The sequence below is a fragment of the Anomaloglossus baeobatrachus genome, chromosome 3 (genome assembly GCF_048569485.1).
Source record: "Anomaloglossus baeobatrachus isolate aAnoBae1 chromosome 3, aAnoBae1.hap1, whole genome shotgun sequence".
Lineage (NCBI taxonomy): Eukaryota > Metazoa > Chordata > Amphibia > Anura > Aromobatidae > Anomaloglossus > Anomaloglossus baeobatrachus.
The window spans coordinates 259,184,870-259,197,596 of record NC_134355.1 but is presented as its reverse complement, the minus strand read 5'-3'; the positions used below and the strand labels follow the sequence as shown (position 1 = coordinate 259,197,596).

General features: G+C 40.4%; 1 protein-coding gene across 3 annotated transcripts in view; it reads left to right on the top strand.

Moving 5' to 3' along the window:
- The window catches only part of PCMT1 (protein-L-isoaspartate (D-aspartate) O-methyltransferase), a 70,448-nt gene that overhangs the window by 18,393 nt on the left and 39,328 nt on the right, over window positions 1-12,727 (top strand). For all 3 annotated transcript variants that reach the window (XM_075339814.1, XM_075339816.1, XM_075339815.1), the window contains exon 2: window positions 8,107-8,211. In XM_075339814.1, the coding sequence (XP_075195929.1) occupies window positions 8,107-8,211 (105 nt within the window). The remainder of the gene's footprint in view (window positions 1-8,106; window positions 8,212-12,727) is intronic.

Here is a 12,727-nt window from a genome sequence, read left to right as displayed (position 1 = left end):
TCAGTTTCAACAGATGTTCATTAGTTTAGTCAGTACTCAGTTTCATTGTTTGCTTGTTTGTTTTTTTTTCTTTCCCCACTGATGTATTTAAAAAGAAAAAATTTCCACCTTCTCCTTTCAGTCAATGAAAAACGGCTACCACACGGATGGCACCAAGTGGCATCTGTTTTTTTTTTTTTTTTCACGGACCCATAGACTTTCATTGTGCCCAGTTTGATCCAACACTCTGTTAAATATTGGTCATGGCTCCTTGATTTTTGCATGGACCATTTTGTCTGAAAAAAAGTCACGGACTACCTCATAGACTGTCACCGGTATGAGTGCCATATGTGAAAAACTGACGTTTGAATGAGCCCTTAGTCTTACCGCCCCCATTAGCTAAACTTTACAACTTTTTTTTTTTTTTTCGGGAGGGCTAGTTAGGGATACTGACTCCAACATACAATATCATATTAAAGGGATTCTCCAATTTACAAAAGCTGTGAACTATTCAGCTCCTCCGTTTTGGGAGAATATCTGTTTTTAGGGTATGTGAGCATGTCCTCGTATAGACGCTGGTGTACCATCAGAGGAAGACTTATTTTTGGATATGCCAGAGTTTTTTTCTGGTGTCATTTTGATCGTGTTTTTTCTGCTATTGATGTAAACTCTTGAGCGGCTTCCAAAGGAAACCCACGTGAAGACTGATCTGGTCACTCCTTTTAGCTACTTCAAGGCTTTCAAAGCTCAAACTGGTTCAAAGGAGCTGAAAGGACTTTTTAAGCTTTCTCAGGTGGATTTCAGTTGGAGCCCACCTGAAAAAGACTTGTGCACATACCCGTAGGGTGGTATTGAATAGTTGTGTTCACTAATGTACTTTTTTGGATCCTTGACATTTTGTTTTCCTCAAAAGCAATTTGTTAGATTTTATTTATGTAGGAAAATAATTCATGTGAAAAGAACCCCTAAGAAACCTGTAGAAAACAAACAAAACCTGAAAATCCTGGTGCTTTGCATGCGATTCCTCATACAGTTGCTATTAATATATTCCCTTGTCTGATTATATTGGCTGTGTAAGCATCCAGTGTACTGTGAATTGCACACTCCTAAGAGTTGCTCGGAGAACATCAAAGCTTCCCCTTTCCTTCTTGATTATACAATATTTATGAGTGACCTCATGAAGTTGGGTTTTGTTATCTTGTGCTACCTTTCTATGATTTTAGCATGGCTGAATAAAGCTGGAGAAAACGAGCTTACTGTGCAAATTCCAGCTGTGTTCCCGAACATGGTCCGCAGTGGTAGCCTGACCTGGGATTCTGAAAGCCGGCTTATTCCAATTGCCCACGCAGAGCTGTCAAAACACAAGTCTTTTTTTTTTTTTTCCTTCCCCTTCTTGATGAACTGTTCCACACAATAAAGTTTTATACAGTGAGCTTTGTCTTTATTAGCTGTTCTATAGCCATGATTTTTTTTTTTTTTTTTTTTTTTTCTGGACCATGCAAGTGGTCCATGCAAAATTGCAGAGACATGTCCAACATTGACGCAAGTGTTGGCTCGAACTCCACATTGAAAGCATATAGGTCCATGAAAAAATCGCACAGGACTTGGATGACTTGTTCTGTCTGATGGAAGAATGTTGCGGTAAAAAAGAAAAACTGAGGACACTGGAGACATCACTAATGAAACTCACTAATTTGAAAAAAAAAACCTACGATAGCGTCTGCTGCAGCTAATCAGTAAGATCAGCTGTTCTTCAGTCCTGTTGTGACCGTGTGCGCTCCCGCGGTCATAACGAGATCTGAGGAAGTGAGGGCGCATGCGCCGCCCTCTCAGGCACAAAACTGGGTAATGCAGGCTTCAGAAATATGGTGCCGGAGATAAGCGCTATGCACAGGCGCCAACTCCGACGCCGTGTTTCTGAATAGGGAAATTTGCATACAGCCAGAGAGAGGGAGGAACAGGCACCAGGGGAGGGGGGGTGGTCGCGGGAATCATGTGCATAACCCGCCCGGATATTATCTGGAGTGGTGCACACATCAATCAAAAAGTGGATGAATTTTCAAACTTCATAAACTTGGATTTCACAGCCTAAACATCCGAGCTGCCCACTAATGGTATGTACAGCCTGTGCCTGATAGTGCCAGTACTGCACTGGCTTTACCTTTATATACCAAATTCCTGATGTTTGGTTCCCTTTAAATCCTATGTCTTATGAAAAAGCTTGTTTAAAAAGCCACATTTGACTTTCAGGATTGCTACTTCCAATAGGTGGCGCTAGAGTTTGTCTCTTCCCTCACTGAAGGGACAATTTGATTAATTCCCAGAGGGGCATTGCAGCTATAAGTCCCCTTACTGACAGGCAGACAGGCTTGTCAGGTCTCCATAAGGAGAATAGTCTTCCCCGTGGTCCCCACATAGCTTCTCATAAGCCAGATCAGATACCCACATTTTGCACTGACGAGGGGCAATCACCCCGAAACACCGTGTCTGCAAATTGGGATTCTGATCTAAAAATAAATCCTAAGTCTTATGAAAAGGCCACATTTGACTTTTAGGATTTCTACTTCCAATAGGTGGTGTTAGTTTGTCTCCTCCCTTACTAGAGGGACAATTTCATTATCTCTGGCTAACTCTACTTTTTTTTTCTATTATAGTTTACAGCTAGTTACCAAGGAGTCTGGCCATTGCTGACATATAGATGTGGTGCCTGAGTGTGTGGAGTGCTTACAAGCACTTTTCTACTGAAAGTATGACACCAAGGCTGTCTTTTATCCCTAGAATATTCTGTTTTTCATGCTTAACTGTCACTCAAGCATTCGAGAGGTTGGGGAAAAGTAAACACCTGTTGACAAAATTGGAACAACCCTTTAAAGTGGGTCGATCTTCCTGAGAATCTGCCCCCAGAGCTTATTTTAAATGAAAAGGGTAGTTACCAGTCTGAAACATGTAGAGTAGACTGTCAGTCATTACATCTCTCATACTGGTAACATCCCATGCCAGGGCTGACGACGGATCTTCTGATATCAACTTTTCTGACGTGCCTATGAGGTTGTTAGCTAAAGGTACCATCACACATAACGAGATCGCTAGCGAGATCGCTGCTGAGTCACGGTTTCCGTGATGCAGTAGCGATCCCGTTAGCGATCTCGTTATGTGTGACACCTACCAGTGATCAGGCCCCTGCTGTGAGATCTCTGGTCGTTGCAGAATGGTCCAGGCCATTTTCTTCAAAGGCAATGTCCTGCTGGGCAGGACACATCGCTGTGTTTGACACTGTGTGACAGGGTCACAGTGACTGCTGAGATCGTTATACAGGTCGCTACTGCGTCCTGTATTGTTCCTGCATCGCTGGTAAGGTCTGACTGTGTGACATCTCACCAGCGACCTCCCAGCGATCCCTATCAGGTCGCATCGTTTTCGTGATCGCTGGTAAGTCGTTGTGTGTGACTGGGCCTTTAGAGTTGTGTGACCTGCAGTTGTTCTGGGTAAGGAACTATAAAGCGATTACATTATCAATCAGTAACTACTGCAATAATGTTACTGCTTGATAAAGGTTGAAAGCGCAAGCAGCAGTTGCTTAGTCAGAACAGCAAGATCTGACCGCCTGACAGCAAATGCGGCAGTGAAAGGTTGTTGGAAGTCACACAGCATGCTGGTTTCCCACAACTCTGAGATGACTTTTATTAGGCTGTTTATGGACAGTTTTCTATATTTTAAATTCTGGGGATGTACTAAAATTGTAAAGTGAATAAAGGGCTATTATTCTAGGACCGATCTTACTATTTTCCTACCACTCAGCCTCTGAGATGGGACCACAGTCTTGCTGCCATCTTATTCATAGCTTATTATGGCACTAAGGCTGTACTTTGGAGAGACTTTTTATACACCTTAAGTACCTAGTAAGCAATGCTTCTATCTGTAATTCTATCCAGGGAGGATAGACGAGAGGTTTTATACAATCCGATGATGGCTCTGAAGCCTTATTTCAAGTGCTTTGCGCGCACCTGTAAATACTAGGCCGTTTCTATATATTAAATTCTAAAACCAGTTGGTCAAAGATTTTGTTTTTTTTTTTGTTAGGAGTTTTGGTATAGTTATGAAACCGGCCTTCCGCCAACTTTCAAGTCCTCCCAAATATGTATGCATTTTTCCCAGTTTGTCAGAATATAATAAGTTTATAATATAATAAGAGTTTAGAATATAATAAGTTTAGTTGATGCAGTTAGAAATTATTTGTTAAGGTGTTTACCATACCTCCCAACGATGTCACCTTTGATGATGATGTGCCAAGAGAGGAAACTCTTTCCTAGGTCAAGCACAGGGCTCAAAGTTGACCTCCCAAGGTTGCATTGGAAACTAACAAAAGTACCGTACTTGTAGTAATCTATCTTAAGCCTAATCTATCCTAATTTTTGTAACTTTTCATGCTTTTGCCTTACTATTTTTGTACTGTTTTACAAAAATCAAGCTAAGTTCACATTGTATTTTGGCTACACATTAGCGGCTCTATCAGAGCTTTCAACTGAAGCCCTTAAAAACTGGGGTTCTGCTAAAATTCCCAACTGAATCGTGTACGATAATGAGGCATGTGCAGTCACTTTCTACCCTCTGCCCTCCATTTCGGTAGTGTCTGCCTCTTTGAGACAAAAGCTTGGTTAACCACGACTCTGCCAAAACAGAGGAGTTCGGTTCTAATCATGTTTTTCAGGATTTCAGATGGAGGCCGTAACGAGGTCACCAAAAAATGGCCCAAACCACATGTCTATATAAGGGCTTTCAATATTTAGCCAGTTGCCCTGTGAAATAGTCATTTATTGATCTGCATTCTACTGGCAAAATACAGCAAAAAAATTTAGGCACAGATTTCATTTATTGCGTTTGTGCCTTTAGTATAAGTTTTGGTGTTTTTTCCATGTTTTTCTGCCTTTTTAATTTGTGCCTTTTTTTTATTATTTTTTTATTTTTTAAGACTATTTTATGTGTTTTTAAATGTTCATCATTGTAGACAGTTTGGTGTTTACAGATGTCTCAGGATTTGTCACGTGTACTCCAGTCACCAGCTGTTTGGATTTTTATGTACACAGATGATTTGAAACATTTTTTTCGAAGAATGGAACTTTTTTATGTTTTTGGGTTTTGTTTTTTATTCCATTTTGCTCAAAATTAATAGACGGCTTGTGCAATTTTGATGTATTGGTGCAACAAAGTGCAATAAATACCACAAAACACAACATGAAAAAAAGTAAACTACAACTACAAGTGATGTATCAAGGTTGTAGTTTTCTACTAAAATCCATATTTTTCTACACCCCTCCACTACTTTTGCTGAAATATTGGTATGACCACATCTTCACATTGGATAAGAGTGCAACGTTTGTATCTTGCAGGTCTTTTGGTGCATCTGTTTTTTTTTGTTGCATATGAGATATTCTTGTGCACAGCTTTCACACTATGGCAACAGTAAATGGTCTGTCTACTTGGACAACCTCTTCTTGTTAAACCAAAATAGGACGTAGAGCTCCATATTCATTATTAATTACACATAGCAAACCTCACCATATTTGCACTAACAACCAAAAGTTGAGTTTGCAAACAATTTCTTAAATAATCAAAATAGTATTTTTATTTGTCAATTCATCACATCAAAGATTATAATACAATAAATGTAGCAAAATTTCATTTTATTCATAGAATGCTGGTACAGACAGATTAATTAAAACCACCCTACACCATAAAACCAAAGAAAAAACAGACTGGTGCAGTGTAGTGTGATTGATAAAAATCAAGGCAAACTTATTGCACAGATGTCTGGACCGATGGGCACATAAAAGGTTAAATGTGTGACACCTACCACTGATATTGCACCACCATAAAGTGCAAGTGCAATATTGCAAAAAAGAGAGACAGACGACCACAAATAAAGAGATATATATATATATATATATATATATATATATATATATATATTATGAACAACAACAAGGCAGAGTCTAGCAATAACGTGAGCAATCCAGGATGCTGTTAAAAAATGTTTTCCTTCTTTTTATTGATAAATTCATTAAAATATAATGGTCCAAGCAATTCAGAACAGCATTATCGCAGGAAAATAGCGCAGATAGGACTACGCGTTTCAGCGGTAAAATCCGCCTTCTTCACGGTCCAGAATCTGATCTGCTTTCCAAACATAGAACCTTATATACATCTCACTCCCATCAGGGTAATTACAAACATGTGTGAGAGATTTAAAAACATAAGCTAGAAAAGCAAATCAAACATGTAAGCTATCCGCATATTAATCAATATACAGCATGCATAAGAGTTATAAGGAAAGGATTCAACATTTTGGAGAAAAATACAATCAGAAAATCCAATAACCTGACCATAAAATTATTTTTAAAGTGATACAAAAAGCCTAACACAGTAGTAATTGCCAGCAACATATAATGCAACAATGTATCAATAGTGCATAATGATGTCCATACGATTGTTAAAGCCCTGTGGCATGCGGGTCCCCAGCTCAAATATCCACCTACTCTCTCTTGCAAGCACTTTTTTATGAAAATCTCCCCCTCTCAATGGTTTTTTTACATGCTCTATGCCCATAAAAGAAAAACCGCGTAAATCCCCATTGTGTTTTTTTGAAAAATGTCGGGATACTACTGATGCACCAACCAATGCGATAATGCTGTTCTGAATTGCTTGGACCATTATATTTTAATGAATTTATTAATAAAAAGAAGGAAAATTTTTTTTAACAGCATCCTGGATTGCTCACATTATTGCTGGACTCTGCCTTGTTGTTGTTCACATTTGTATGGATGGACTCCTACGTCCTGATCCGGGCACAACGGAGTTAACCAGGTCAGCTGAGGATCCAGGTGATTCACAGGAGTGAGCTGGTCTACATTGTTGGACATATATAGCCAGGTGGGAATTCCCAACCCAGTCATTATATCAAAACCTGGCCAAAATTGATGCAATACCTTCCGGGCAAAATATCACCAGATATCAAGTATATTGAATATGGTCAGCCACCCCTAAAGTTAGTGGGAGGCCATCACAGAGGATGAATAATCAATAAGCAAACCCCAAGGGTCAAAACACACACCGCCCAGCACCTCGACGCGCGTTTCGCCACCGCTTCGTCAGGAGGTGCTGGGGTAGTCGCAAGGCGCGCGCCAGCAAAACGATCTCAGGTGGGCTTTCTACATAAAAAGGTGACCCGGCGATGGGCGGTGTGTGTTTTTTGCTACATTTATTGTATTATAATCTTTGATGTGATGAATTGACAAATAAAAATACTATTTTGATTATTTAAGAAATTGTTTGCAAACTCAATTTTTGGTTGTTAACCTCTTCTTATTATCCATGTATACCCTCGTTATATAAAACAGTGTATGGTCACCTCCCATGCTGGCATCTTTCCAGCTGTGACGACACTCGCTCTCCTGGGGCTCTCGTGAGGTTGCTTCATCATGCGAGCTTCATGCCAAATCACCGCCAACTTAGCTCTCTTCTCCTTCGGACGTATAAGTAATCGGGAAGTTCTGACTTGCTCTTGATTTCTTATTTGTCTGAAGGCGGGGACAGTGAAGCCGGCACTGATTAAGTACAGAGCTTGCGTGACATAACAACCTTATGTGAGCCCCAGGAGAGCGATTGCAGACACCGCTGGAACGGCGCCAGCACGGGAGAGGAGTAGAAGCTTTTTTTACTTTAACAAGGGGAATGACGAGGGGTTGTCCAAGTAGTGGTCAACCCCCATAATATGTTCTATTCAAAGAAAACGTTTTTGTTTATATGCTGAGTTTGAAACCTAGTAAAGATGTAACATACAACTGAAGGTTTTCTATTGGTACATACAGACTGAAACATTTCACACAGGAATGAGTTTGGTGCCTGTGTGCCTGGATTTACAGGGCTGGTTGAAAAAAAAAAAAAAAAAAATGTTCCCTATAACTACAAACTGTAAGTGTTGAGGAATTGAAACACAAATCCTAGTAGAAAGTCACATAACCTCTTGTAAGAATCAGAAAATTAATTTAATTACAATTGTGTTTTATTTCCTCTGGGGAGTGCACGCAACATTTCTAAAATCTTTTCTTTGTTTTTTGTTTTTTTTTTCAGAAAATAATATTATAAAATCAGATAAAGTATATGAAGTAATGTTGGCTACTGATCGCAAACATTATGCAAAATGCAATCCCTATATGGACTCTCCACAATCAATAGGTAAGGTGACTTACTGTTAACATTGCTCATAGTATTTGCAGTAATCATCAACGTTCCCCCTGTGTTTGTGTGGGTTTCCTCCGAGTACTCTGGCTTTGTTTCGCCTGTGTTTGTATGAATATTGAGTGAGTACTCTGATTTCATTCTCCCTGTGTGTGTAGGTTTCCTCCTGGCACTCCTGTTTTATTCTTGTCATTGTGAGGGTTTCTTCTAGGTGATCTGGTTTTATTCCCCCTGTTTTTGTGTGGGTTTCCTCCAGGTACTTTGGTTTTCTCCCTGTGTTTGTGTAGATTGCTTCCAGGTACTCTGATTTTGTTCTCCCTGTGTTTTGTGTGGGTTTCCTCAGGTTACTAAGGTTATGGTCTCCTTTTGTGTGGGTTTCCTTCGGGCACTCTGGATTTATTCTCCCTTTTGTATGGGTTTTCCCCCTGATACTCCCTGTGTTTGTGAGGGTTTTGTTTGGGTACTGGTTTTTTTATTTTTCCTCTCCCTGTGTTTTCGTGTGGATTTCCTCAGGGTCTTCTGGTTTTGTTCCTCCTGTGTTTGTGTGGGTTTCCTCCAGGAACTCTGGTTTTCATCCTCCTGTGTTTGTGTGAATTTCCTCAGGGTACTCTTGTTTTGTTCCTTCTGTGTTTGTGTGGGTTTCCTCTGGGTATTCTGGTTTTGTTCACCCATTTTCTGTGGGTGTCCTCCAGGTACTCTGATTTTGTTCTCCCTGTGTTTTGTATGGGTTTCTTCAGGGCACTGTGTTTATTTTCTCCTTTTGTGTGGGTTTTCTTTGGGCATTCTGGATTAATTGTACCTGTGCTCATGAGGGTTTTCTCTGGGTGTTCTAGTTTTGTTCCCCCTGTGTTTGTGTGAGTTTCCTCCTGTTATTCTGGTTTTGATCTCCGTGTTTTGTGTAGATTTCTTCCGGGCACTCTGGTTTGATTCCACTTGTGTTTGTGTGGGTTTTCGCCAGACACTTTGGCTTTCTCCCTGTATTTGTGTAGATTTCTTCCGGGCACTCTGGTTTTGTTCTCCCTGTGTTTTGTGTGGGTTTCCTCAGAGCACTGTGGTTATGTTCTCCTTTTGTGTGGTTTTCCTTCGGGCATTCTGGATTAATTGTCCTCGTGTTTGTGAGCTTTCTCTGGGAACTCTTGCTTTATTCCCACACTACAAGAACCTCGTTATTGGGAAATTAGTTATCCTAGTGGGGACTGTGACGATAATGTCTTTAAAGCACTGCAGAATATGATCATTCTATATAACCAAGAATAAATAAATGCATCTAGTTATAAGTTATTCATTCACATATACGTAAAAACAATGGACTGTTAAATGGGGTATTCTCATCTCAGGCTCGTAAATGTCCAGAATACCGGATTAGCTACTTCTGGAACGCCCACAGACTATAAATATATGGGCAGTCCACACATTACTCTTCACTGACGCTCTAAAATGCAGAGTAAAGCCCCTTTCACACATCAGTTTTTTGCCACCAGTCACAATCTGTTGAATTTTGAAAAAAAAAACGGATCCAGCGACTGATGCCGCTGGATCCGTTTTTTTTTTTTTCCCATTGACTTGTATTAGCGACAGATGGCCTCATGTTTTATCCGTCGTTAGACGGGTCTATCGAAAAATGTTTGTCCGTCGGACGGAGACTACTTCCACAGTAAAGTTTTTTTTTTTTTTTTTTTTTTTTTAATACGTCGAAAAAACGGACAGTGACGGATCCGTCGTCGTCCATCGTTTGGTATAATGGAAGCCTATGGGCGCAGGATCCGTCGTTATCCGTCAAGTGACGGATTCCGTTCTTTTTAACTGAGCATGCTCCAATTATTATTTCGCCCCCAACTAGTCGCATCAGTTTAGCCACAATCTGCGACGGATCCGTCGAGAAAACGGATGGTGACTGATGGTAAAAAAAACAAACCTGATGTGTGAAAGCAGCTCACACAACATTGGGGAGCCTGACTCCCACCAGTGAGGATGAACTTCTTTTATCACCATGTTTGTTAACCTTTTCAATCATTGTATTCACAGTGCTCCACCAGCCTTTGTGTATACAGATTAGTTGGCAATTAACAATGCATCCTGTCCTGGACTGGTGTTCATGTGATTGCTGGATGCAGCAATATAGCAGAAATTACTGGTACCTATGAGACCCAATCAGCCCTGCTACGCAGTCTGGAGGCTGAATTTCCCATTAAAATGGGATTAATATATACGCAAAATCTGCAAGAAAAAGAATGTATTAATGTGTTAACATGGCCTTCAAAGATTTTTTTTTTTTTTTTTTAAGACTTTTTGGGAGCACAGTTCGTAAGATAAATAGAAAAAAAAATAAAGCAGAAATGGGAAATAAAAATTGTAGATAAACAACTTTGATTCAAGCATGTAATGCTCGTTCCAACTCACCTGTGGTAAGTAACAAGTGTGGGCAATATGAAAATCACATTCAAAACCTGATGAAAAGTGGAGACATTGACTCAATCTTTGCATTGCATTGTGTGTGTGTGTGTGTGCGACACTAAGCATGGAGAATGGAAAGAGAAGTGAACTGTCTGTGGACTTGAATAATTGTTGAATATCAACAATATCAAAGTTACAAGTCCATCACCAAAGATCTTGATGTTCCTTTGTCCATTGTGCGCAACATAATCAAGAAGTTTACCACCCATGGCACTGTAGCTACTCTCCCTGGACATGGACACAAAGAAAAATTGATGAAATGTTGCAACACAGAATATTCTGGATGATGGATAAGCAGTTCCAATGAAATTCAAGCTGTCATGCAAGCTCAGGGTGCATCAGTGTCAGCGCAAATTATTTGTCAACATTTGACTGAATAAAACACTATAGTAGGAAACACAGGAGTACCCCACTGCTGACACAGCGATAATAAACAGCTAGACTGCAGTTCGTCAAAATTTACGTGAGTAAGCCAAAACTCTTCTGGGAAAGCATCTTGTAGACAGATGAGACCAAGATAAAGCTTTTTGGTAAATCACATTTTACTGTTTACCAAAAACAGAATGAAGCCTACAAAGAATAAAACACAGTACCTACAGTCAAATATGATGGTGGTTCAAAGATGTTTTGGGGTAGTTTTGCTGCCTCTGGCACTGGGTGCCTTAACTGTGCTTACCAAAGGATTTTAAGTGGCAATATAGAGCCCAGTGTCAGAAAGCTGTGATTGCGTCCAAGGTCCTGGATCTTCCAGCAGGACAATGACCCCAAATATACTTCAAGAAGCAACCAGAAATGGCTGGAAACAAAGTACTGGAGCGTTCTGAAGTAGCAGCAATGGGTCCAAATCTATATCCCATTGGACACCTGTGGAATGACCTTTTAAAGTTGCTGTTGGGAGAAGGCGCCTTCAAATATGAGAGATCGGGAGCAGTTTACAAAAGAGTGGTCCAAAATTCCAGTTGAGAGTTGTAAGAAGCTTGTTGGTGGTTATAGCAAGCGATTGATTGCAGTTATTTATTCCAAAGAGCGTGTAGCCAAATATTAAATTTAGGGGGCCAAGAATTGTCCTGCCCATTTTTGGGGGTTTGGGTGAAACGATGTCTAAATTGCCAATACACACAAAGGAAATAAATGTGTACAACAAAACATGTTATTGCAATAATTTTCTGTGAGAAATACTTAATTTTCTGGAAAGATTTAAAGGGTGCCAACACTTTTGCCCATGACTGTATGAGGCTCAAAGTTCATATCACTTTAATGTGAGCATTTTTATATAATATGTAGGCATATTTATTATTTTAAATACAAATACAGTCCATGTTAGTGCCCTTTTCACACAGTTCTCATGCTATCCTATGATTTCGACTTTAAAGGAACCTTGTCACCAACTAAACCGCGGCTACCACCAGTGGGCTGTTATATACAGCATTCTGAAATGTATTATAAGAGCCCAGGCCTCTGTGTAGAACGTAAAAAAACACTTTTATTAGACTCACCCAGAGGATAGTGAAGTCCAATGTGTTTCGCTGCTCGCCGGTCCGGTGAATCATCTCTACGGCATTTGCTGGCCTCCTCCTGAGGCCCGTGTGTATGACATGCCCTACGTCATCCACACAGGCCGGCATTGCGGTCCTGCACAGTCGCACTTTAATCTGCCCTGCTTGAGGCTGATCTGAGTTTTGTTGTGCGTATGCACGAGCGGTCTTTAACCTTTCCTCACGTCTGCGCATTACAGTAGTTTGATCTGCCCTCAGCAGGACAAATCAAAGTGCGCCTGCGCAAGACCGCAATGTCTGCCTGTATGGATGGCGTGGAACACCATACTGGGCTGCGTAGGGCATAGATTGCAGCAGAGAGGAAGCGCCTGACTGTAGAACAGCGACAGACATCGGACCTTACCACCCCTAAGGTGAGTATTACAAAAGTTATTTTTTTATGTTATACAGAGCGGCCTGTTCTCTTATATACAGTATTATAGTGGTGGTGGCCGCAGCTCATAAGGGACAAATCTGGTGACAGGTTCCCTTTTAACACTAAAGTGGAAATCCCTACTACTTGT